This window comes from Glycine soja, chromosome 11 (assembly GCF_004193775.1).
Source record: "Glycine soja cultivar W05 chromosome 11, ASM419377v2, whole genome shotgun sequence".
NCBI lineage: Eukaryota > Viridiplantae > Streptophyta > Magnoliopsida > Fabales > Fabaceae > Glycine > Glycine soja.
In genome coordinates this window covers 53,484,706-53,512,433 of record NC_041012.1, presented here as the reverse complement: position 1 = coordinate 53,512,433, position 27,728 = coordinate 53,484,706, and the positions used below count along the sequence as shown (strand labels likewise).

General features: G+C 33.6%; 2 protein-coding genes across 3 annotated transcripts; one reads left to right on the top strand and one right to left on the bottom strand.

Annotated features, from left to right (window-relative positions):
* Positions 1-63: 63 nt before the first annotated feature.
* LOC114376386 lies at positions 64-26,862 on the bottom strand. 2 transcript variants are annotated; one of them, XR_003658944.1, is made up of 16 exons: positions 26,378-26,862; positions 26,105-26,317; positions 25,836-26,015; positions 25,615-25,750; positions 24,102-24,436; positions 21,176-21,305; positions 20,681-20,809; positions 20,503-20,547; positions 19,630-19,709; positions 18,971-19,067; positions 18,749-18,838; positions 18,096-18,149; positions 17,945-18,010; positions 17,584-17,810; positions 16,847-16,941; positions 64-180 (listed from the first exon to the last, which is right to left on the bottom strand). XR_003658944.1 is itself a non-coding variant. In XM_028334480.1 (14 exons), the coding sequence occupies exons 1-14, from the start codon at positions 26,764-26,766 to the stop codon at positions 17,658-17,660; spliced, it is 2,097 nt and encodes a 698-aa protein (XP_028190281.1). In that variant the 5' UTR covers positions 26,767-26,862; the 3' UTR covers positions 17,335-17,657. The 2 variants fall into 2 exon arrangements, 1 of the variants encoding a protein (XP_028190281.1); XM_028334480.1 differs by lacking the exons at positions 64-180; positions 16,847-16,941 and having other exon boundaries at positions 17,335-17,810.
* Positions 3,563-7,014, top strand: LOC114376387 (U-box domain-containing protein 35-like). Its single transcript, XM_028334481.1, has 7 exons — positions 3,563-4,061; positions 4,157-4,202; positions 4,280-4,568; positions 4,754-4,858; positions 4,953-5,381; positions 5,817-6,578; positions 6,655-7,014. Exons 1-7 carry the CDS (start codon positions 3,842-3,844, stop codon positions 6,730-6,732), a joined length of 1,929 nt encoding a protein of 642 aa, XP_028190282.1. The 5' UTR covers positions 3,563-3,841; the 3' UTR covers positions 6,733-7,014.
* Positions 26,863-27,728: the final 866 nt, after the last annotated feature.

Genomic DNA, 27,728 nt, shown 5'->3' with positions numbered 1-27,728 from the left:
AAATAATAATAATAATAATAACAACAACCATGATAATAAAAATAATAGATGCTTGTCTTGCATGGTATTGTTCTTGAGTCTCTATCATGAGCTAGCTATCAGTCTCAAGGGATTTCTCTGGCGAGACTAATTTATGCTAAAGGAGGCTTTATGATTGTGTCCCAGACTTTTTCATTTCACCTGCGTTATAAACACCAAAAGATCATTATTAAATCAATCTTATTAAATGTTTGGATGGTTTGTAATTGCCTTTTCAATCGAGATTTGAAGAACAAATAAAATATTTAATTTCCGCAACAACTGCACTCAGAAAATAAAGATTTTAAAAGATAATAAAATATTTTAAAAAAAAATAAACGACAGCTAAATACTACATAAAAAAATATCATACATATAAAAAAATTGTGTAAGATATTTGAAAAAAGTATTTTAAAAAAATAATGGACACCTAAATACTATTAGTCTAAAGCCAAATTTCACTAAATAAAAGCAATTACTTCAATATAAATATATCATACATATAAGTTTTTTTTTTATGAAATTGCAAAAATAGTTAGGGGAACAGAACCCAAATACTAACATAGTTCCGTTCCGTCCGAGTGCTCTATTGTTGGGGCCTTGTTTTTTAAGGCTTTTTTTTCGCGTTTCCCTCTAACTGATAGGGTAAGAAAAGGAAATTTTGATTGATTGCCCATAAATTAGGGATAGCTTTCTATATATCGTTTTCGACATTGGGTTAAGAACCATTTTGTACAACAAAAACCTGGTTAATAGGATGTTGTTTATTATTATGCACAAGATCGAAGAGTAATTTGGGTAATCTGGGGATGATATGAGAGTTGTGTTAGGTGACAAGAAGAGAAATGTGGCTTCCAAGTCCTAAAGCATCAGGGATTAGAAAGGGAGGAGGAGTAAATGGACTAGTGGCAGTGGCTATAGACAAGGATAAAGGAAGCCAATACGCTCTGAAATGGGCTGTTGATTGTCTTCTTACCAGAGGCCAGACTCTTATTCTAATCCACGTTTTGCACGGGACATCCTCACCTGTGTCTAGTAAGTTCTCCTATTTATCTATTTATTTATTTGTGTTTTAATTGGTTGTAAGATGGGATAAAAACGAAAATGGAATATAATGAAAGAGAGTATATAATAATTCATTTCATTAAGTCGTTCCCAGTACTGCAATAGGGAGCAAAGAAAGCTTCCTTTGATTCGAGAACGATGTTCATGGTGATTGAACCTTCAGGCAAATTCCACTATGGTTCTCGGGTTTAAACCGTTGGATGTCAATTAAAATAAACAAACCGTGAGATTATGAACTAGTTAACAGTAACTCCATTTCTATTTTCTAATAATAAAAAATATTAGTCGTTGTTAACCCTTGGTCTCAAACTTATTCGCGGTACGAAGGCTCAGCGATGAGCTCGTGCTTTTCTTTCCAGAAACTAGTCGACGCCAAAGTTGGTGATGTCGCATTTGACTAGTTCAATAAGCTGCGTTTGATGGACTTTTCGATCATTCAGATGTGTATTATGACTCGATTGATTTTTTTGATTCGTAGCTTCACGAGACCTTGCCTACACAAAAACATTATCACGGTTTTGCATATCCCAAATTCCATGGAACACACGCCTGCAGCTTTGGGGACTTCATGGCAGCGGTGCCGTAGTTCACAGCTATGGTTTTGGACTGCTGAAATGGTGCGGTGGCGATTGGTGGGACATTGCCGAAAAATTACAGAAGACTGCGGAGAAGCTGAGGTGATCAAGCTGACGTGGCCTCAATTCAGTGGGTGACTCAAGACTATTTAATTAATTTACATCAAGATTAATATCTTAAAAATTTAACTGAAAATTGGAAAGTTAGTTAATAAATAAAAGTTAAAAAATTAATTTATTAAATTAAAAATATTTGATAAAATTAACTGTTGAAATAACTGAATAGTATAAAATAATATAAAAATATTAAAATTATAATTTATTTAAGAAAAATAAAATAAATATATTGAGAATAAAATTTAAAGAAAATATAAAAAAAGTAAAAATTAATGTTTTAAAGAATGCTAATTGGAATAATATTTCAAAAAACATTTAAAAATTACTATAAAAAAACCTTGTTTACTACTTAGTCAAATGAGTTTTTTAATTAGTAAAAAAAATGTATTGTGAATCATAATCTTAAATTAAAATTAAAAACCTAATGGCAATACATATAATAATAATATTAATTTTTTGGATAACTGATTTTTATTAGCCTTCCGTAGCTGTGTCTATATGACTTTTAATTTTTATTATCGTAATTGTTTTATTCATAAAAATCGAATATAGGAATTAGAAGTTTACAGTAATTAATCTTTTTGATAGCTTATATTACCATGATAATTATAATTACTAATTTTTTTCTTAGGTGTATAAATTAACGAATCAAATTAGGTGTAAAAAACTAAATTTATCTTATGCGAGTAAAAAATAAACATGAATATTTTTACAAAGGTCACATAATTAATATATTACCGTTGAGTAAAATACATGAATAGAAGTAAGTATTTTCTAAAATAAGGACAATATGAGAATTAAAAATATTATAATTCAGTCTTTTTTTTCTTTTTATAATGATAAAATGAAATTTGTGTTTAATTCTATTATAAAATATCTAAATAATAGTATGACATTTTTATTTCATCTCATTTCAATAATCTTTTTATCTTTTTATATTTCAATTTATTATGTTATATTATCTATTATCAATAAGTTTGCTTTAAGGAGACACAACAATTACTTCTTTAGTAATTAAAACTTAAAATTAAAGTGGTTCAAAAAGCATATATTCAATTATCTCTTATGTAAATTTTCTTGGACCAGCCACAATTACTTATTAAAAAGCAAGATTTTAATCCAATAAATTAAAAAACACTCCTAGTCTTTGACTAACAAGAAAAACAAGTCGTTCAAAAACAAATTAGCTAGTGCGAGCAAGGAAATAATACAACCTGAACCTACAAACAAGTAGTAGTAATTAATTATTGTCCTGGCGTTGGATTGACATTTTAAAATTCCAGTAAAATTAAAATGTAATAATACACAAATACATCTAAGAAAAATAAATTAGTAAATGCTTATCCATTATGTAAATATTTTAATTTTATAAGCTATATATATATATATATATATATATATATATATATATATATATATATAATTAAACCAAACAAAATGGTACTAAGAAAATAAATTTCGACCTCCATAATACAAGATTCTTACAGAAACTAGGGGAATGTAACTACATACTACATAGCATAAAACACTTATAATTTTTTTCAATTGCTACAGGGGGTAACGAGGCCATTATATGTAACATTAACAGTTCATCTGCATCATCGCAGAGTTATCAACTTGATAACAATATCAAGGATCTATTTCTCACTTTCCATTGCTATTGTAGACGCAAAGAGGTAGGTTTGACAGTTCCCCCCACCCGATCTTTTTACTCAAATTAGTAGAATAACAAGTATAAGATTTTTGTTCACACATTACTTACTGCTATTAAATATTTTGTTAGATACAATGCCTTGATGTCCTACTTGAAGACACTGATGTTGTGAAAGCAATAACAGAGTATGTCTCTTATGCAGCTATTGAGAACTTGGTGGTTGGTGCAACATCGAGGCATGGGTTTATTCGGTAACATTCAGTATCTCCAACAAGTTAATTAAGATTGGATTCATAACTATTTTTAAAAGGAGAATAATTTTGATATTAGCGGACAGAGTCCTTTGGTGGATGCCAACAGAAGCCAACGAAGGCATTATATTATGCTCAAAGATAGAACTTCATATAATTAAATGATATTGTGCAGATTTAAGTCAAGTGCATCAAGTAGCATATCAAAGGGGGCACCGGACTTTTGTAACGTGTCTGTCATTTCAAAGGGCAAAGTCTCTTCAGTTCGGAAGGCTACTCGCCCAACCTCACATACATCACCACTTCTAAGCCATATACATGATCTAAATAACCGGGGCAAAAATCAACATGAGATATCCTCCAGACCTATGAATTTGGGAGGTTCGTTTCTGTGACACACACACACACACACATATATATATATAGTATTAAATTGTTGCATTGCACTTTTTAATCACATTGTATACATGCTGCAGACAGGACATCAATCAAACCTCACGGCTGGCTGGATGAATCTATTAAGTAAGTCTTATATCAAAGCAATTAAATTTCCCATCCCTAGCCCAGAATAACATAACAATATAGTTTCCTTGAAACAGGTCTCCATTTGTAAGAGGAAGAGGCATGGATGGAATGTCATGCATGGACTTCCCAGAATCAGATACAGACATATCATTTGTAAGCTCCGAGAGGCCAAGCAGTGCACGTTCATCCTCCGTTTATGACTACATTGACGTAGGCCGAACTTCTCGAGTTTCTACCAATTCAGATCGTAGCTTCGGATCAACCCGATTGGGGGCTCTCAAGTTCAACAACCCCAATTCACCAGATACGTCATTCTCACATGAAAGCAGTGCAACATCATTTTCATATTCATTACAGAGCGAGGTGAGTGAGCACTTTTTTTTTCACTTTTTTATATGCACCACTTCAGTTATTAACTTATTGTCTTACCGAATTAATTAGAGTAGCCATCCATCCAATGGCTAGCAGGTTATGCTATTTGCTTTCTTTTAGTTTTTCGAGCATATCTTCAAACACGTGACCATTAAAGGTTTGCTAAAACAATTTAGGATGAAGCAGCAGAAGCTGATATGAGGAGGCTGAAGCTCGAGTTAAAGCAAACGATCAAAATGTACAGTACAGCATGCAGACAAGCACTTGCATCACAGCATAAGGTAGTTCTGAAAAGTGTATAAAATAGTCCCTTTCTCTATAAACGTGCTATTGTGGCCATTTCTACTGGTACTACTACTCGTTTGTTTGCTATAGTTAATGGAGTTGACCCACTTGAGACTTGAGGAAGAAAAAAAAATACAAGAGGCACGATTGGCACAGGAAGCTGCAATGGCAATTGCAGAGAAAGAGAAAGCAAGATGTAGAGTAGCCATGGAAACTGCTGAAGCATCTAAGAAAATTGCAGAGGTGGAAACACATAGAAGAGCGGGTGTTGAAGTTAAAGCTCTTAAAGAAGCAGAAGAAAAGAGGAAGCTATTGGACAATCTAGCCCTAACTGATGTAAGATATAGGAGATATTGTGTAGAGGAGATTGAAGCAGCCACAAACTACTTTTCTGAGCTCCAGAGAATTGGGGAAGGAGGTTATGGCCCTGTTTATAAATGTTATCTTGATCACACTCCAGTTGCTGTCAAGGTTCTACGTCCAGATGCTGCTCAAGGGAAGTCACAGTTTCAGCAAGAGGTGATCAACCAGTGGGCATGAGTAATTCTAAACCAATTTTGTATTTTACTGCATCACATGTTTCCATCGCATTTAGTTTAATTCACAAAACATGAATGAGACCTTGAAAAATCTGTTAAGAGTGATACTAATATCCATATAGTTGGACAAATCATTTTTTTTTCTATCTCAAACTCTTCCCCTTACATCTATGTCTTCTTTTCCTTTTCCATAATGTGAATGGGCACTCCTCGATCATGTAGTGATGAGTAGAGACAGAAGGGAAATTAAATTTTGGATCTCAAGGGTAAACCTAAAAGCATGCAATGCATAATTAAAAGACTCGTGTCTATTCTCTAGTCTGCTAGCTGAGTAGTTATTAATAATAATGCCAGGAATGAAAGGAATAGCCAAATATGTTGTGAGAGTAATACTTGTAATCCTATATATATGCAGATTGACATATTAAGCTGCATGAGACACCCAAACATGGTGCTTCTTCTAGGAGCATGTCCGGAGTATGGCATATTGATTTATGAATATATGGCTAATGGAAGCTTAGAAGATTGTCTGTTTAAAAAAAAGAACAAGCGTGTTCTGTCTTGGCAGCTGAGGTTCCGAATTGCTGCAGAGATAGGGACGGGCTTACTATTCCTGCATCAGGCCAAGCCTGAACCTTTAGTGCACCGTGATCTGAAACCAGGGAACATTTTGCTAGACCAGAATTATGTGAGTAAGATAAGTGATGTTGGATTGGCAAGGCTTGTCCCGGCTGTAGCTGAAAATGTAACACAATGCTGCATGACATCAGCAGCTGGAACATTTTGTTATATTGATCCCGAGTATCAGCAAACAGGAATGCTTGGTGTGAAGTCGGATGTTTATTCTTTGGGGATCATATTTCTACAATTATTGACAGGAAGGGCTCCAATTGGATTGGCTCACCATGCTGAAGAGTCTATAGAGAAGGATACCTTCGTGGAAATGCTGGACCCATCTGTTACTGACTGGCCTCTTGAACAAGCCTTGTGCCTTGCAAAAATAGCAGTCAAGTGTGCGGAACTCAGGCGAAAAGATAGGCCAGACCTTGCCAAACTAGTATTGCCAGAGCTAGATAAATTGAGAGACTTTGCTGAACAAAACATGACCATGACCATGCCCATCATTTTAGGATGCACTACGCCTTCACCCAGCCACAGTGAAGCTTCCATGCAACAGGTACGTACCTTCATTTCTTTCTAGCTAGCTCTCATGATATATACAATTCCATGACCTTGTCGAGATCACGTTGCAGGATGTGATCAGTGACCTGCAGCTTGCACATTCCGAAAGCTCATCAGCTCCATCAACGCCCACAGAAGGAAAACCTTAAACATATTCTGTAATGTCAAATTGTCTGTTTCATATAACATGCATGCAAGGCCCCTCTCAATTCTCAACTAAACTCTAGTACCAATAGAGCCTAGAGATAATGTACACCTTCAACAATAACTTATTTTTGTTCAAGGATGTGTGGGGTGCAAACATAGGTAGAGTCGGCATTGCAATTTTTGTATTATCTAAATATCTTAGAGAATGTAAATCCTTCATTATCTAGTTTCTAGTTTCTATACACTTTCTACAGCCACAATTCATTTTCCATTAACCAGAATAAATTCACCATTTCCAAATTTTACTTTGGAAATGAATGTTCTATCTAGTTTTTTGAAAAGCTCTTGATCATTGATCCTATGATTCGTACAACCACTATCAATCAACCAAAAATTAGTTGAGGTGTTGCTTGTTGTAAGACATGCGATAACCAAAAGGTCCTCCTCATATTGCTTGGTAACAATTTTTACTTCATTTGGTGGTGACTTGCAAACCAACTCCATGTGCTGAAGGTTGCCACATTTTTTACACTTAACACCAGGCCTCCACCGACACTTTTGTTGAGAATGATTTGTCTTTTTGCAATGAGAGCAAGCTGGAGAGGAGTCCTCCTTGTTCTTGTAGTTGTTCCTATATTTACCTCCTCTTGAGTTTTCTGCCTTTACTTGAAAAGCGTATTCTATGGACCATTCTTCTCTCATCAATTGCCTTTGTTCTTGTGTCTGTAATGCATTCACTAATTTTGCCAAGCAAATGCTTGACAAATCCTTAGTTTCCTCCAATGAAGAAATTTTTTACTCATATCTTTATGGCACAAAAACCAAAAATTTCTGAAGAGCTAAGTCAATGTGATGTCTTTGGAGAAATAGGAAAATGAAAAAAAGATAAGAGACAAAAAGATGGAATTTGAAAAGAAAGATAAAAGCTTCAAGTAGGCATAGATGGAGACGAAAGAAGGGAAAGAGAGAGGAGGAAGTAGTGGGAGAAAACTAAGAAGCTTAGGCTTGTTGAGGGTGTTTTCTTGTTTTTAGTTTTAAAAATTTCAAAAATAAAAAACAGTTTTAGTTTTGAGTCATGAGTTTCAGTTTATTTTTTGTTTTTAATTTTTAAAAAGATGTTACAAATTGAAAAAAAAAGAGTCAATTATTTTATCTTATCTCGCTCTAAGTATGAAATAATGGTAGTGACAAAGGTAGCAGAACGAGAGTAGCAGTAATGGCAATAATGGTGGTGGTGGTGACGATAGTGGTGGCAACGATGGTGACGGTGGTGGTGATGGTGATAATAATAGTTGTCTGATGGTCGTGATGACAATATGATGGTGGTGACAGTGGTAGTGACAATTTAACGTATAAGAATAAAGAGCAGAATATAAGAAGTGCATTTTTTCTGTGTACTAAGAGCCTTTAGATAGGCAAATTACAGAACTGAAAAGCACTCCTAATACATAGGACCCATATACTCCAAAATATGATAATAACTAACCACTAAGTCAGTTAACCAAAACAGAAAAATAAAAGATGTTGTGTGCATTGAGTTATGAGCTATAAATCGTACAATCACATGACTGTAAGATCCTTTAAGGGCGACGAGTTAATGCGCGACAAGTATTGTGATGAGATCCACTGTGGGAACCCAACGAGTTTAATCACTTTGAGACGTGACAAGTTAAAATTATTTTAAGAATAATTGAGGAGTCATGTGTTTTGTACAATTTATAGATAAAGTTTATGTGCTAAAATATTTTTTGGGTTGGACCTGAATCAGAAGGGAGAGGCCCTAACGGACTCTTCAGAGTCTGGGCCTTTACGGTAAATACACCCGGTTTGAGTGCTCATTGAAGTCTATGCTGATCCCACATGGTTGGAATATTCTCGCAAAACAATGTGACCCTAACTGGTCTCCCTATAATTTTACCTAGTGAAAGTGACCTGACTTACCAATGTGTGCTCTGCCTTGTAATGTACTCCTAGGCGTCCAATGAGGTTTTTCACTGACATGATACCACATTGCATATAGGATTGAGTCTTAGTATATTTGTTACATAACAGTTGTATATTGATCGATATTGATTGGTTGAGTGATATTGTGTTTTGATACTTGAGTACGTGAATGATGTGAAAATGTGGGAGACGTGTAGTGTTGAGATGTGATGTCACGCGATAAGTGGTGGAATGACGTGAGTTATGTTTAAGTAAGTTACATTTCATTTATATGATATGTATATTTATGTTCTGTTTTTCTCTATTAGTTAGGAATGTGATAACTTACTCTTTGTGTTTTGTTTGTGTTTGGATCATGTGATGATCTCGAATTTTGTGTTCATGGGAGCAAATGGTTAGGTGGATGGCTATGGAGAACCTCATGCTAGAGGACGCTGGAACACGATGCGCTGATAGGATGTGACATTAAGACATGAGTTTCTGTATTATTTGCATAATATTTTGAACATGTTGCTTTATGTTATTCCGCTATTTAACTTGTTTTCTTTTGTAAAAAAATTAGATGGCCTTGTTTTGGGCAATAGATGTTTTCATACCTTTATTTGATAAGTTTTTAATTTGGTTATTAATGCGAATGTGAACATTTTATCCACGTGAATTTACTTATGATTTTATTGAATAAAATTGATTTAATTAGATTGTGCATTTTATGTGTTTTTTTTCCTTCATTTATATGCATGTTGTGGTATGGGTGTAACATCCATCGCTGTCGGATCTCCTCCTCCCCCCAACAATCCCGAACTCACTAGATCTCCAACTGCTTTGAATTTTGGGGGTTTTGTTAGGATTAAAGAAATTAGGATTTTGCATGTGTAATTAATTTAAAAAAAAAGGAAATTGAAGGGATTAGGTAAGGGATTGAGAGGGAGTTACTTCATGAGAAAACGTAGAACTAGTAGAGGAAGACTACGGAGAAGGAGTGGAGGAGACAAATTCGTTTTAAATCAGGTTGGGGAGTGAAGGAGGGGTGAAAAAAGAAAGGGGGAATAGGAGAGAGAAAGAAATTTATTTTAAATTTGATTTTAAAACAAATACTGACGATTTTTTAGCCACTACAAATCGCGTTATCAAATATTTAACGGATTCATCATCACTTAACTAACGACAGGGATCTAAAACAAAACTTTTTAAATATTAAGGAGCAAGTGCAAAGGAAAAATTTATCAGGGATCAAATGCAAAAGTCGAGTATATATCAGGGATCAAAAACATATTTAAGTCTTCGAATTAAAAATTAATTCAACTCCACTTTTGAAAAACACATTTTATTTTGAAAATTACATTTAAAAACTGAAAATCAAAAACTCACAATCATCCCAAACAGAACCTTATATTTATGGTAATTTTTAATTGTCAATATATTTATATTACTAACGGATTATTTTTAATTGGATAAAATAACCCTTTTGAATCAATTTGATAAAATAAACTTTAAAAAAAATAAGAGTATAAAGTGAACAAAAAATTAAGATAAAAAAATCAAAAGTATTAGTAAAATAAAAAAAATACCTTTCCAAATTATCTTTAGAAAACATATTACTGAAAATTGGAATTAGCCCACAATTGAAGCAAGTGACGGACTTGTCCATACTGGCTTTAGTGTGCTAGTCCTCCATCCTTGGGATGTTGCTAGGTGCACCCAGCATTATTGCTGGTGCCCCCAACAATTTAAGTGAAGTGGCAAAAATGTCATTCACTTAAATTTTAAAAACCCTACTTCTCTTCTTCACGTTGCACCTTTGGCTTCTTGCTTCCTCTTCCTTGGTTTCCTCCGCGCCATTGTCGTTGGCTGCTTTCGTTGTCAACATTAAGCATGTCTCCATCACGTTGCGTCACTTCTGCCGTTGAGGTAAGCTTCCTTCTCCTTCGTTAATGGTTGTTGGGTGGTGGTTGGGTTCCGTATGCTACATGCGGATTATGTAATTTGTATGTTATTTTTTAAATTATTAAAGAAATGAATTTATTTATTTATTTTAATAATAAAAGTTTTTTATACAAAAAGTATTATTTTATTTTTGTTTTTAAATAGGTTTTTTATGAAATATAAATATATTATTTTCTTTTTTGTTTGCAAATAGTTATTGTTTATTTTATAAATAAAAAATAGTTTATTTTGAATTATGATTTTAAATAGTTATTTCTTTCATTCTAAATATATTGATTTTTTTTCTTTTAACTCTAAAATTATTATTTTTTTATTTAGGAATGATTGTATTGTAATTGATTTAAGTATTGTTTGAATTTTGACAAAAGAATATATGTATGTGCAAATTGGCAGATTATGGTTAGAACTAGAGGTTTAGGTCGTGCCTTAGACAGAGTTATATGAAGAGCTCTGGGGAGAAAAGATAATTGTGATTCAGATGATGTTCCCCAACGGTGAAGGCCCACAACATTCGCAAGTATGCAACGGGCAACTGCCGCTGTTGTTGGGGATGCTCGTCACGTGGATGACACAGCTGAAGAGGTCTTCCAACATGCTAAAGAAGCTGGTGTTGATGCCCAGGATTTTCCAGGCGGGCCGCATGACACATTAGTCATGGCTGCCTATGCTGATCATGTTGTAGTCATTGTTTTGAATGGAGAGGTATTTATAGTTTTTAATAAATTATATTTCAATAAGTATTTGTTATTATTGTTAAAATTGTTAAAATTATTTAAATTTTTTTAGGAACGACCTGAATTGAAGCTATCCTCCCATGGAAGGAAGGTTCAGAAATTCGAGAGGTCTGTTCTTGAGATTGAAGGGTTAGTCGTTGCCACATGATTAAGTCCTTTGATCGCATGCTCATTGGATACTGGCGATCAGGGACTTATATCGACTTTTGTGGAAAGATGACATAAGGAAACGAGCAATTTCCATCTTCCAGTAGGAGAGGTCACCATCACCCTCGATGATGTGACCTCTTTGCTTCACCTGTCCATCATAGGCGCATTCCACGACTTCGACACTTTTCATGTAGACGAAGCGGTGTTGATGTTAATGGAGTTACTTGAAGTCACTGGAGATAAAGCTAGAGCTGAGACAATATAGTGTCATGGGGCATACGTACGCCTATCATGGCTACGAGAGATTTATCATAGTAAATGTGAGGTCTGACATTGGACTGTAGTAGCTCAAGCTTATTTGCTGCATTTGTTAGGTTGTACTCTTTTTGCTAGCAAGAGTGCAACACACATGCATGTGGTGTTCTTGGATGCCTTCCGAGACCTCAGCCAAAGTAGAAGTTATGCATGGGGAGATGTCGCCCTAGTGTTGGGGAGCTGTCGCCCTAGTGCATATGTACGATAATTTGAATGATACTTGTAATAACGGCAGCATACAACTTGCTTGATATATCACACTATTATAGGTAATTGTCAATGGTTGTTATTTGATTGTTTTTAATATTTTTTAATATGTTCATTTGATTTTTTTTTGTTCTGATCAAATTTAGGTAGTGTTGGATTTATGAACATTTTCCATCTATTGCTGAGGCTTTACGAACTCAAACTATGATGAAAGGTCACCACGTGCCTGCCACTGAACATCTACGAAGGCATTACCAACATCGATATATCAGAAGCGTCTAGATCGACTGACGACTGCTGATGTTTGTTGGATGCCTTACGATGACCACCGTGCAGCTTGAGAGTTTGACCTCATTTCATGTTTTTTTGGACATATCCGATGGGGTCTCGTTGTTGTCATACACCAACCAGAGAGGGTGGTGTGACAATTTGGGTATGTTCAGACGATTCCTCCACATTTTTTGGGTTTAAGGTTATCCTTCGAAGATATTGACGACAAATGGATGCATTTCTCTAAGTACCTTGCACCGGTGGGCCAGATTTGTGTTGTGCACCGAACTACATCCGCTGGTTCTACATGATTTCGCATCCATTTATGACGTCGACACAGCCCGGGGATCCACCCAGATATGCATGAGTTCCCGGTGGCGACAATAACTATGGAGGAAGCACCTGCACCTGCACCTTCTGATGTGGAGCAGCCTAGACATGCAGTGGTAACATATATATTCATGTTATTTTTAATTTCATTTAATTTAATTATGCAATATGGTAAATACCTTATCTGTTGTTGTCAATGTCATAGAAGGTTTGCCAAGCAATTGCAGAAAGGTTGGAGCGATTGCTCAACATAAGGATAGTGACTGAAGGCACAGAAGCACACGGTGTCATGTAAGACTGTCTAAGGATCGCTAGGGGTGTCACTATAGATCACAATGTATATGTGAGGTCGCGATGAAGACATTTACAACTTTTTAGGAAAATTTTTAGACTATGTGTATCATTTTATTGTCTTTGACAACATTTTTGTTTTAACAATTTTATTTGAATTTTTTATGTTACTATTGACAAACATAAATTATTTAACCCTAAAGCGTAACATTAAACCCTGGTTTTCATGTCACAGTTAACTCTAACAATGCACGTAAGACTAAACCCTAAGTTAAGGAGTAACCTTAAATTGTTAACTTTAACGTAAGGTATAATACATAATTACATTAATTTCCAGTGAAACAATTACATATTAATGTAGTACATTAAAATGTCATCGATATCTAAATGTTCATTGTTCACTTAAATCAACATAGTCTCTTTTGAACATCATCAAATTTCAGTACTGTTGCGTTATAATAATATATGGAGTTGGTCACTACTTTGCCTGAGGATGACAATTCCTAGACCATCACAAAGCTAGAGGCGATAGGAGAAAACGATCTCGTAAATAAACTTGTTACACATGCACAAACAATTTCAAGTTATGATAACAATTAATTTCATTAATTGAAAAATATGAACACGATGAATTTACCTGAACAAAATGATTGCCAAATACGTGATCAATACATATTACACGATGCACCGATGAGTCTATTGGTGATAGACTTCTGTCGCAATCTATTCTTCGACAGGAGGGCGAGGCGAAAAGAAAAATGGGTGTGTCTTCTCATGAAGAAAACGCGTGGATTCGAGAAAAACGCTAGAAAAACCAAAAAGGGATTTGCGAATTTTGAAAATAAGTGTTCGGGAGTTGTTTACGCACATGGAAGGTATTAGCACCTCACAAGCCCCTAACAAGAGATGACAGCCTTTAATCAAGTGTGCAACAGGACTACAAAAATTACTTACTTTTCCCTTTTTTATATCTTTTTATTTTTCGAGATCGACAAGGGGGATGCCCTTGCTCGTACGTATCCTCGAGTGCAATGAGAAATTCAGAACTACATAGTTCTTTAAAGTGAGAAAGTTTGTGTGTTAAATTGTTTTTATGCCTTTGAAAGGTTCATTTTTAATTAATAAGAACAAAAGGGGGTCGTTAAGGCGTTGGACCTTAAACGATCTCAAGTGAATTTGATGGAGAGAAAATCAGTTATGCGGTTGTTTTATTTTTTTGGTTTTATTAACTTTCAATGTCTTTAAGAGACAACTTTACGGTGCTAATGATCGATTAAGGTTAAACTTTACGGAAAAAAAAGAGATTTACTGATGATAAATGGAGAAATGAATATGCACAAAACAACAAAGGGGACCCCCAAGAATGCATAAATCACATTCAAATCTTAAAAGCAAATCTAATCGATGGTCACACGAAGAACAACGAACAAGGAACGATGTAGATTGCATTGTAGGTGTTTGCTATAGGTAGCGCCTCAGCTTCGTTTCCTCTTCTTTCTTCTTCTTCTCTCTTATTTCTCTCAATTTCCTTCACTACTCAATGTTGGAAAAACCCTCTCAACCTCTCTTTCACGCTTATTTATAGAAAAAATGTGCACTTGGGACAATGGCAGCTCGCCCAGGCGAGCTAAGGCTTAGTCCTAAAGTCATCAGCTCGCCCAGGCAAGCTGGTTCCTTCACCCTGAAGTCATTTAGTGGCCGCGAGCCAAAGGCTAGCCTGGGCAAGCTAGGGTCCAGGAAACTTAAAGAAAAAACCCTTTTGCCCCCACTTTTTGGTATCTTTCGCATTCTTGATCAAAACATTGAACGATTTTTCGTCTTGTGCGGTAACTGGGGTCGAACAACGCAGTTCGGCTAGCAAGAATCAAAACATTAGTGAATGATAGTCCCGGATGAAATTAGGGTCTGACAACTTCTAAGCGGAAAAAATGTCATGCTTTGTTGCAGAGACAACGATACAAGGATAACATTATACCTTGATGCAATGACATATCTCATGTCGATTATATCCATCCACTTATCCATAGTAACCTGCATGAACCAGTTATACGGATTACATTTATTTAAACTAAATTTAAAAAAAAAAAACAAAACATAAATTACATACCATGAATAATTCATCAACTAGGGATCTCTTTAATTCCTCAAATCTGTCAATGCTACCAAAGAGTTTGATATACTCATCAGACCATTTGACAAGTTCTTTAAGCAAATGATTGCGCACCAACGACCATGAATCTTCACCCATACCTAATAACGTAGCAATTGCACGATATCCACAGTTACCGTCAGCTTTCACATTAACAATGTTTTCAATGGAATCGTGAATGAACAGATGAAATTGATCCAACATCTGCATAGTCCTTCTTGAAATGCCCTGGTCAGAAGATGATGCACTACGTTTGACTGAAGAATTAATATTTTGCACACAATGTAAAACATCAACGTACTTCCAGTAAGACAGATCACGCTTTGTTAATCTTTGGTGTTTGGTCATCGGTTTCTTCTATACACCTTTGGTGTTGACCTTTTCTGGAGGAGGACCCATAGAATTTAGATCAGGGTAGACAATTTCCCAGAGTTTACTCTTTAGAATTGCTTTGCCACAAACATCAAGCTCTCAAATCGCTTGGACATGGTTTCCATCTCTTCGGTTATGGTCATTTGGGGCTCGGTCTGAAAAACTTAACCTCTACCGAAACATATGGATTGTCTCAAGTGGGATGATACCAAGAACATATTTGGATAGCTCACATGCACATGGAAGACCGTGAGTAGTTCTCATAACAAATCCACAACGAGAAGGATTTTTGTCAGGATAATGTACATGCTCATACTCAGCAACAATCTGATTTAAAGCATACCTTGATATCATGCAAAGTAGCCTTTTGTATAAGGTAACTTTAAAAACATGTCCAACCATATGTGTACTTGTCTCAAAGGTCAATGTGTTGCAGTGTGATCATGTTGTTCATGGCATCCCAAATACTACATAGGTCTTAAAGGCTATTTTGTAATAGTCTTTTTAAAGTTCAATGAGCAGATTCAACCATATATTTCAAATACACAAAAAACAATAAACAAATACAATAATTAAAATCCATGAATTCATCAACCTTAATAAAAAAAATATAAACATTTTCATATCTGTTTACTTCTTTGGACATTATATTGTCATACATCCATTGATTTTCGTCCATCTTAACAAGACATTCAAAATTTTCAACATCACAAACAAACAACCTCTAACCACACCATACATATACTATCACACAAAATCCTACGTAATTTTTTACTGCATACCATTTTATAAACATTAAAATTGATAACCTTATATATTCAAAACCAATAACATCAAATTTTTATACCTACAATTCATAACCATATAATACATAAAAAAATTATAACCGCATCATATGTAGTCAAATAAATTATTTTATTTAACTTAATTTTAATTCATCAAATACCTACCACACAGAACAATCAATTTTAGACCACAAAAACTCAATTAAATTATCCATATATTACAACTATAAATTATCTTACAAATCATACCATTTTCATAATATAAAAAAAGTAATTACAAATTAATTAACAATCTACACTTCTTTAAAAACATTTAAAACAATAATACGAATTATATTTCAAATAAAAATATAAACAAATAATTTTTCTTTACACATTAAATTAATGTTTTTAACAATCATACTAACATATTTATAATTTAAAAAAATTTAAAAATTTAATATTTCTTTTTATTTAAAAAATAAATAAAAATTCGTATAAATCATACGGATTAAGTAATCCGTATAAATCATACGGATTACACAATCCATATAAATCATACGAATTATGTAATCCGTAAGTTATATTAAAACTTAAGGATTACTAAATCCATATGTTACGCAAACAAAAAAATTTAACGGCATACCTCCGACGTATCTTCGTTAACAACCAAACTAACCACCGTAACAATCACCACCGACGAACCTCCTTAACAATTTCACCTTGACCGAAGCGACACCTCTCACAACAATGAAAAACCAAGAGGAAATGAAAAAAATGAAGAACAAAGCATAACTGAAAAATCCAACTTAAAAATGAAGAAAGCACATGGACAACTTCAAAATTAAATAAAATTGTTGGGTATACAAACAATAATACTGGTGCACCTAGCAACACCCCCTCCTTGTCGCCAACAAGCTCAAGCTCAAATGCTCAATAATACTACTATACCCCCATTTCTAGAATTTTTTTCATTGGGATAAGGGATAAAATGGTAATCCTATATCGAATTTATTATCTTTCTTCTTACTTCTCCATCAATTTCAATAAGTAGAGAGAGAAAAAATTAATTTCTCTTAATCCAAACAATTAAAAAAATTCATTAATTTTCTCTTTTCTTTCTATTCATTTTCATTTCCATCCAGAATGTAATACGTAAATTATTTATTTTGTGCTTTGATTCTCTATTGCATTGAGGCGATATAGTCATTTCCTAGGCTGCTGCATTACAAGGTTTGTGCTAATCTATGGAATCGATGAAAAAAGATCGAACAAAATACACTGATTTATAAATAAAATAAAATAAAGTGCAGCATGAATAATGCCTAGTCTCATCTATCTACAGAACTATTACCGGATGCCATGTTGGGTTTATATACTTACTATATACAATGCCTTTTATTATTAAACAGGGAAGGTCGTTTCCGGTACTCAATGGAACGTGCACATCGCACGTTTTAACTGAGCAAACTATTCCATCGTTCTTTAAGGGCCTCATAAGCCTTCGGACAAGGCATAGCCAACAATCCCCGCCTTCCATCAATACTAGATTCAGTTGCTAAGCCCAGCCTTAATAATGTATTGAGTGCCTTGTCAATTGGCATTTCAACCTGCTAATTTCAAATTGTCAAAGAATGCAAATTATGTAATGATTATGGTTAGCAGGCAGCACTGCCACGTAACAGACTAAAGTATTAACTTCAGAGAGGAGACACCCCCCCTAAAAAAAAGTTAATAATGTCACCTTTACTTTAAACACTTCATACATGAATCTCTCACACTTCTCTCCAACACTTTGCCGAGAAATAACCTGCAGTCAAGAATGTTACACATATGATCTATGTTTCACTTAGAATGCTATATCATAAGATGGATTTGCAGACAACTGTACAAACCTGACTCTTCTCTGCTTTGAGCAGGATGGCATAAGCCAAAATAGCTTCCTTGTACTGCATATGTAAAGTTTAGGGAGACGGAAATCAGTTAAGATCAGAATACATACCGACGAGATTGGAAAGAAGAAACCTTATTTTGGCAGAGCAGTCTCCCATTTTACAAGGTAAATAGTGTAAATAACCTTATCTACCTACTGGAGCTACTGTTCATGCATTTGTTTCATAACATAAACCACACAAATCAATTCATAATTGTTTATATTCACAAAAAATTGAATCAATTCTACTAAGGAATTATTTCGTGATCTGATTTTCAGTTTGACAAAATCACCATCCAACCACAATTTGGTACATGATTCTTAAATGTTTTTCCAGGCCAATAGATGCAAGATACATTTACATGATGACCAATCGATACAAGAATATTTACATGATTCAATAGTTTAGATTTTAGAAATAGATTACAACTTAAAATCATCAAACAAAAATATTTAAAACCTTCAAATAATTTTATAAAACCCAACAAAAAAAAAATTGAGCACTACTGCACTTAATGAAATGATTGATTCGGCATTGGTTGCTTTTGCCCCCACAACATCAGAGTAAAGTTATCCACAGAATGCACAGAAAGCATAACAAGGGAAGTTTCTCACTTGCTGCTGTTCAGAAGCATCTAGAAGAAAATGCACTGAGCCAAAGCCACTTGCCAATGTTTTTTCATAAAGTGTCTTGTTGACTAACAACTGCAATATAACATTCTTGACAGTTTAGAGATTTTCCTTTCCACAGAATGCGGAAGAAAGAACTATGCTTTCATAATCTTCTTCCATAATAATCTCTGACATGACAGGACAAGAAAAGATGATGATAATTACCTGATACCTATCCCATGTCTGTTTGTAGCCTAGAACCACACGACTCCCATATATTATTAGGGCACTTACAGCAACTACATCAAGTAATATTGCTGATCTGACAAAATCGAAGTAAATATTGATTACAAGCCCTACAACAGTTTGTCAAATGATGAAACTTCTAAGCTGGGAAAGTTAATGGTGGAAGGTAGAAATGGGGAGTTTCTTTCTAGACCATCAAGAAAAATGTTCATCATATATATGGAGAGTATCAAATGAGAAATCTTATTGTGAGAAATGAGAATTACAAATACAGACCATTAGATCATACTTGAATAATCAAGATTAAAAGAAAATGCACATGACATTTTAAGTGGTCATGTGACCACTAACTGTTTTTTAATCTTAACCATTCATGTATGGTTATATGACCTAAATTTATAATTTCCATTTTTCATAATAAGAGATAGTTAAGCCTAATTATGAAGAACTTATAACCATAATTAAAACTCATCTTTTAGGAATATCTTTTAGGAAAAGGAATATTATCATATGAAATATCTTTTTTCATACTATCATATGAATCAGATAAAAAAACTCATCTATAGAGATGCTGCAATATAATTTAGGAATATTATCAATTTATCATATATGAAAGTATGAAACTGAGTTGTACATACGGGGAAGATAAGACATTCTCAAATTTGTAGTTTATGAAGTATGCCAGAAGTCCTAAAATTGTGGCAACATCCAAGCGCACCTGTAAGTTTACAGTTAACAGTTACAAGGATAAACAAATGAAGGTAAAGATACCTTTACAATATCATAACATTATCTCACCATTATATTATTATTAAATTTATTAAAGTGAGGAATGAAAGCCAGATGTTGACACTTGTAGGGTTTTGTAGAATGGATTTAGGATCTTAGAATATTATTGTTTAAATGTTTTTTTTAATTTTTTTAATTTCCTAAAGCCAGATGTTGACTTATAGAATGGACTTCGGATCTTAGAATATTATTGTTTAAATGTTATTTTTAATTTAAAATCCTAAAGCCAGATGTTGACACTTGTAGGGTTGCCATTCATTGGGATAGTTATTTAATGTAGGGCTTTCCACGGTGTAAAGTCATCAATGATAAGAAATATCTTGAATAGCAGTAATTTTTATCTTCTTAGTAGCTCTCTAATGGTAGTCATTTTAGTATAGTCAGTAGCTGTAAATTTATCTTCCTATCATTTACCTATTTGGTGTATAGTCTCGACCAAAGATACATTAAGGAAGTATGAACACTAACACCATCATGAAAGTTTCACCAAACATATCCTCTTTATTAGATAAAAAAAACTGGATTATCCAGACACCGCTGATTAAAAAAGAAATGTGTGGTCTGAGAAAAATTATTAATAAAGGGAGGAAGCTCAAATTACATCACAATTTATCATATACAGAATAAAAATATAAAAATACTTAACACACATAGCATGTAACTTTAAATGAGTTTAAAACTAATTCTAAAACAAAGGGCAAGAATATTAGCAGATTTCTTACTGTGTCTATGATGCGGAATGATAGCTTTTTGTGAGGGAAAATTACCTGAAAAAAATTGAGTGTCATCTGAAGAAATATACGTATAAAAATAGAAAGCTACAACAGGAACAACATCAAGTCATTAAGAAGAGTCTTCTCATCTGAGATCTGACAGTCCCTGCATAGGCAAAATTATTACCGGTAAATCTGGAATAGGAATTCTCTCATAGATCTTTAATTGCAATGATGGAACCTCTGCTTTATCTTTAGCATTTGTTTCCTCAACTTCCTTGGTATACAGTAGAATTAATTCTTCAAATGCTGGCTCCTATTTTGAGAACAAATTTGGATCAATTTTTCCAGCATAATTATATTTGTAAATCATTGCCAGTAAAGAACTTTATTAACTCTTACAACTAGGAACATAAACTCTATTCACAAAAAAAAAAAAAACTCAATACAAGACTAAGAGAAAACATGTTCATTAGGAAAATCTCACTACTATATTTGTAACTACTTATAGATGTATAATCTATCTCAACCTTTAGAGAAAAATGATGCAAAAGGAAAGAAATCATGAAAACGAGAAGGTCAAAGATGTATGGCATATCTACAAATAGTAGGTCGAGTCAGAATGGCTCTCTAAATACATATTTGTGTAGCTCTACACAGAATTGTAGGTAACGAGGAATACCTGCAGGACTGACTGTGAGAAAAGTATGGAAATGGAAGTTTTCAACATTTTCCAAGTATCATTTCTGCAGTATTTCCTTGATGCAGGTCTCCATATATCACTTAGTGATATCCTTGATAAAAAAGTAGGCCTGGAAGGGGAATTCTATTGATTGGTCATGTCAAACAATGATGCTTAAACCAAATTATCCTAAAATAAAACTAGCAAACTAAACATAGGATATTTAAAATAAACAATGTCAACTAGCAGGTAGCTCAATTGGCACGGACCCAAGTTTTTGGTTTTTATTATTGTGGTGTGACAAGATTTTACTATCGCGGTGTGATGATGATGATGATGTCAGAGTGATTTATGTTAAGATATTGTTTCAGCTTAACTGCAAGCTATAAAGCAACAAACCTTCAAGAAAGGAGCCATGTCTGTCTCCAAAATGGATTAGACAGAAACTTGACACTACAACAACTTTTTTGACAAAATATAGCATTAAATTAGAATATTTGGGAGATTTGTTAGATACTTTCAAGAGGTTCTTTACACTTGATGGATGAGAAAGCACTCTTCAGAAAAACCTAGAAGTATCTATGATATGAAAAGGTAATATAGATAATACTTCCATTATTTATTTAATTTTTGGTGTATAAATTATTTTTGTCTATTTTGCGCTGTGTCCTTGTTGATCAGATTTTGCTATGCCACAATCGGTGTGATGGGAACTAGCCCAACCAACCCAATAGTGAGAAACCTTTTAAAATGTACACACGTAGGTCCAAGAGGGCAATAGGGTCTATTCATAATTAGAGGCCTCGTGAAATAGGTTTGAGTTAGTTAGAGGAGAGGGAGGGCTGAGGGGAATTTCTGTTATATAGGGAAGGGATAATCATGATAGGTTTTTATGAAAAGTTTGGAATGAAATTGGGAGTGTAGAGAACCTTCTCTGACTTAGGGGAGCAATCTGCTCTCATTATCTGTGCATTTTACCTCTTTTATCCTGTTCTGTCATTTTTACAGCTTTCTCAGAAGATACAATACGTATCACGGTGCATGAGTGCAATCAACAATATCAGTTCAAAGCTGACTCCAAGGAAAGTTAAGATCATTCGTGATGAGAGAATGGATAGCATATAAGGAAAGAAACTTACAGATTCTGTTCAAATTTTCATTGGTCCAATCATAAGGACTAACTTGAAGAAGTGCAAGGAACACACTTAGGGTCCGTTTGATTTGTTAAAATATTTTTATTCTACGTTTGATTTTAAACAAGTTTATGTGACAACATAAATTAATCAGATGAAGACACTCAACTTCTTGTTACTTAGAAAATCATGAAACAACTTTTTGTCTCAAGTACAAAGTATTCAAAAGACATGCATATTTCCATCTCTCTCTTATTTCTTGCTCATTATCTATTGGCAGCAACAACCGTGTCATATCATGTATTTCAAATTCACATTATCTACTAGTTACAACAACTCATCATCATGTCATGTATTTCGAATTCACATTATCTACTAGCTACAACAATCTTATCATGTCATGTATTTTGAATTTACAACATTATCTACTAGTCGCAACAACCTTATTATATCATGTATTTCGAATATACTGATGAGTTTGCTTGTATGTATTATGTATTTTGAATCCTCATCAAATATACTAATAATTTAAATTCTATTATTCTTATGCTTGTATAGTTGTATGGTTCATTGATAATCAAATAATACACAAGACAAAAAATTGTCCAAGTATTTGTCATGTTGTCATGTGCTGTTGTCTGTGGCCCATTGAGGGAATTACACAGTCAAGTTTGAATTTTCTTTTCCGTATTTTATGGAGTCAATGATCAATTATTTATTTTTGTTGTTTGGTTTCCCGTTAATTTTTTAATAATGTCACAGTATCTTTCTCATATTCATAACATTAATTAAAAACTACTCCTTCTATACTTAAATATAAGAAAAAAAAATGAACTCAAATATAAGAAAATTTTAACTATACCCTTTTTAATGATATCATTCTAAAAATACCTTTCAATGACTCCTTTTTATACTTGATATCAAGTTTCAATAAAGGATACTTTAGGGGGAAAGATTACTTTTTAAATACGATTACAAGAATTAAAAGACATAATTAACATAAAGTTAGTTAATTTTGCTTATGTTTTGGTCCGAATGGAGTATTAATTAAGGATATTAGGGATATACACTATCTTTTCCTCTTTTATTTTGTAATAATGACACCCAAATTTGATGTTAGGATTTGATTGACGTTTAGTTTGAGTGTTTTCTGTTTTCATTTTCAAATAAAAGAAAAAATAAGAGTGAAAATACATTTGTTTAAAATATTTTCAAAAGCATGCCCAAAACTGAAAACAACACATCAATGTTTTCAACATTTTCTGAAGAAGTGAAAACACAGTGATACCTCAAAGTACTTTCTTCTCAATACATGTTTTCTAAATCTTGAAAATTTAAAAACAAAAATTATTTTCAGAAAATAAACACTTAAACCAAACCCCTTAGGTTCAAGACAATTCTACTTTTGCCTGAATATAGTGGAAACCAATGCACTAAAAAATTTGGAGAGCTGAATGAATTTTTACAACTTTTTAACTTGTTACTTGATGTTCTCATGAGAATACCCGGGTTTTTTTTGGATGTTGCAGGTTTCAAACTGAGAACTTCAGGCTTGTGAAATTTAAACTCCAAACCAACAAATCATACCCGGTTAATCACAGGTCCTTTCCTTTGTGGCAGCTTATCTTGATTGTTCATTGTTCATTTAAGACTTGTTGAGACTTGAGAGTGAGTTTCAGGGGTCCTAGAACAGTCATATATGGGGTCCATATCAATTTGTTCCTTTTTATAATAAGAGCAGCATCAAGCCGAGCTAACAGACTGTAATTAAAGAGATGATTTGTGGGGCAAACCTTAGGTATGGTTCAGGAGCGTTATTATCATTGTGAACCTCAAAAGGTGTTTCTGGCATAGGTGGAATAAGTCCTATCCAAGAAAGCAATCTCCTCAAGAGCCTTCCACGAGGACCAACTGGTGACAAAATCCCTTCATATCGAGCTACTGCCCTTTGAGCAGCCAGCCAAATAGGAAGTTCTGCATTTGGTACTTGGTCCACACCTATTTGCTCATCTGAAGCAGGGTCATTATAAAGTAGTGATTTCTGAAATAATGACAATTCCTTTAGCCAAAGCCTCAATCTTTCAGTCCAATTTTGTACTTCATGTTTCTGACAGGCATTTTCGTAAAGCTGCAGAAGAGGGGAAAAAATGTTATACTGTTATACCTGACACTTACGGTACAAAATTTGAAAAGATAGACATAGTCATCATCTCATGCATACCCTAAACATGATAGTACCAAACCAGAGATATTATTTAAGTAACCATAAGAATGCTCTTATAGATAGATTGATGGCTAAGATTAAGTTGATTAAACACATTTACAGATAAACCATGTCAAGAGATTTACATTTTGTGCAAGTGAGAAAAAAATTGAGAAAAAACTATTTATGGCTCTTATAGAAGTAAAAGGCAACAATCAACCTTAGAAAATGCAAGAACTTTTATTATGAAAACATAAATTGTTGCATGATTATATATGGAGAATGAAAGTACCACGCGGAGAAAGCTATAATATCATTTATGAAAAGTCTTAGACAGTTGATACACTAAATAATTAGAGAGAATTATGACTCAAGAAAACCTGATGAACATCTTTTCCCAATTCAAGAACAAATTAATGAAGCCTGAAAAAGTGACTTATTTGATTATAAGTTAACTTGTTTAACTCCTCTTTCTGCAATTGGATTAATTTCTTACCTAAATACAAATGTTATATTATATGTGAAGTATAAAATTTTTCCACAATCTCAATTCTTCAGCCTAACTATAGAATTGAGATTGTGGAAAAATTTCCAGTGTGGTTAGTTTGCTTGACTGAACATATGTGATCCCACTTGCTATCTCAACAAGATTCATACATATCTTGCATGCCAGTATATTAAAATAAGGTTCTGATATAGTTTAAGTTCCACTGAATCATACTCTACATATAAGGAGATCAAAGATTAATCACCTAATTAATTGCGTTGAGTGGATGAATATAAAGACAACGTCTGCAGGTGATCCTCTTTATATAACTCCATATCCATGTTATATTTTTCTTATTCTTCAAAGTTATTATACCTTTTACCTTATGACTCTGAATTTCTTTGCATAATCTCTTGTTTGCCAATCATTTAAATATCAATAGAAGATTGCTGACAGTGGAAGTATTTAAGCCACATTTGATACATCTTCTGAAATATCTATTTATACATGAAAATGTGTAAAGAATCTTTTCTTTCCCATTCCTGAAAAATGGCATGACTCTATCTCTACACACAAATAGAAAAGGTAACTGATGGAACTACCACAAAAATATAACCTCGCTTATCCAGGTGCCAAGTTTTGTTAGTGGTTCTGATATAGCAAAGAAGGTCCTTCGAAGAAACTTAGACTGTAAGTAATCCAGTTTTTCAACAATTAATAGGCCCTTCTGCTTCTCAGTTGCATAACCACGCCTACAATAGAAAAAAGATTGATAACCAGAGATATAAAATTCAATATGAAAGGGCGAACATGCAGAAACAATGTGTATGGAAATACCTAAATATTATGGCATTAGACTCATATGCTCTCTTCCAATCAACATATATTGGCAAGGTAAGGAGATAGTCTGTGTTCAATGCAGACGTTAACATCAGGTCCCTAGCTGATAGTTCTTCAAATTGTGCATTTGAAAGAAGCTGCATGAAAGCACGTTGGAAACGGGTAGCAATGGTAACTCTGACAGCAAATTTGGAACAATGAGTCAATGAAAGCAGCATTTTGAACAAGAAAATGGTAATGCTGTGTGTATTGGGAGTGGGACAAACCTGGAGCCGGTATCATAATCTTTCTTGGTAGGTATGTCGAGAGATCGTAAAAGAGCGGTGAGGTCCAAAGCAGGCTGATAATCATAGAGGTTCCCTTCCTCCTTGACATTGGGATTGGACACAAGTTGTTGGAGTGAATCGGTAAGTTGATAATCGGAACGCATCTCCTCTAAGATAGTTTTATGCTCAGCATGAAGTATAGAGTCTAAGCATCTGTTAAGAAAAAGAAAGTGAGATGCAGATAAGGAAAATAAGTTAATAGTTAAGACTTACGAGGTGAGAAGACGAAAGTGATGGGCATCAATATCATCTTGGATAGAGAGGATGATGGCGTCTAGGAGTTGGGACTTGGAAACAGGGATGTGTTTCTGTCTGGGCACTCGTATTTTAGAAATTCCTTCACCTTCTTCATCATCTCTGACACTGGGATAGTAGTCGGTGGTGGTGCTCTGCTGCTGCTGCTGTTGTTGATACTGGTATTGTGAGGATGACTCTACGACGGACATTTCCTGAAGCCGTGAACAAGGAACCCTCCGACTCAGACCCACACAGATACTGCTATGGGAATGTGAATAAGGAAAAAACAATGACTGTGACTGTGACTGTGGAATTGGAACAAGAGCCTTGCTCGCCAAAGTGTGTATTTGCCAACAATATGACATCTGGAATGGATTCAATTCTCTTCTCTTCTGCTCAACAACAACGCTCACCTCACCACTCTCCCTCTCTACATTCTTTCTTTTTGTTGATAAACGGGTATCCTATATTGTGTGGTTCTCAAAATTACCCCAACACAAACATTCACACTCGTTAAAATCATTTTCTTTATTATGAAAAATTCAAATCATTCTGAATTTCTTAACCATTTACGTCAAATAAGAAATTTATTTTAAATAAATTAAAATTCTTAAAATGCTAAATAATTTAGAAGAAGGTTTGATGATATGAGATGATATACGTGATAATTTCGTATTTATTTCCTTTAAATAATTTAATTAATTAACAAAAAATTTATATTTATTCTATTTTATTCTATTAAATTAATTTAATCATTCTATTAAATCTTAAATTAATTTATATGATAAATATATTAATTAATTGATTGGTTCAAAATAGATATTTAATATATTTTTTATTAAATAATATTTATATTTATATGTGTGAGTGGATGAAAATTTTGCATTATCATATTTTTTTCACTTTTTTAAATACACTTTCTTTTTTTTATTCTCATTTTTTTATTGATCATAAATTTTCTTATTTCATTGTCTCTTAACTTTTTTTTTGCTTCCTCTAAGTTTTTATTTGTGTTTTTTCTTATAAAATTAGTTTTTCCCCTAAAATTAGTTCTTCTATAATTATGATCATGCAATTGACATCTTTTCCTATTTTTACTTTTTTTTATGTCATTTATTATGAAAGTTATGTTGTTGATCGGTATATAAAATTTGTAGAAATATAATTATGGATACTCTTCAAGGTATGATTAGAAAGACATTGTGATAGTCTCTAAGTTTATTTTGATTTATCCAAATTTATATTATTGTGTTTTTTGCTTTATTATTTTCTTTCGACAACCTTACTTACTTTTTTTTATAATAAATCGAAGAAGTATGTGTTGTTC

Coding starts and splice junctions, on each gene's coding strand:
- LOC114376387 (XM_028334481.1), top strand. CDS start 3,842: ATGATATTGTGCAGATTTAAGTCAAGTGCATCAAGTAGCATATCAAAG. Junction 4,203..4,279: donor TGGCTGGATGAATCTATTAA/GTAAGTCTTATA, acceptor TCCTTGAAACAG/GTCTCCATTTGTAAGAGGAA. Junction 6,579..6,654: donor GTGAAGCTTCCATGCAACAG/GTACGTACCTTC, acceptor ATCACGTTGCAG/GATGTGATCAGTGACCTGCA.
- LOC114376386 (XM_028334480.1), bottom strand. CDS start 26,766: ATGTCATATTGTTGGCAAATACACACTTTGGCGAGCAAGGCTCTTGTT. Junction 25,751..25,835: donor TCTAATGCCATAATATTTAG/GTATTTCCATAC, acceptor TTTCTATTGTAG/GCGTGGTTATGCAACTGAGA. Junction 19,068..19,629: donor GAGAATGTCTTATCTTCCCC/GTATGTACAACT, acceptor CGATTTTGTCAG/ATCAGCAATATTACTTGATG.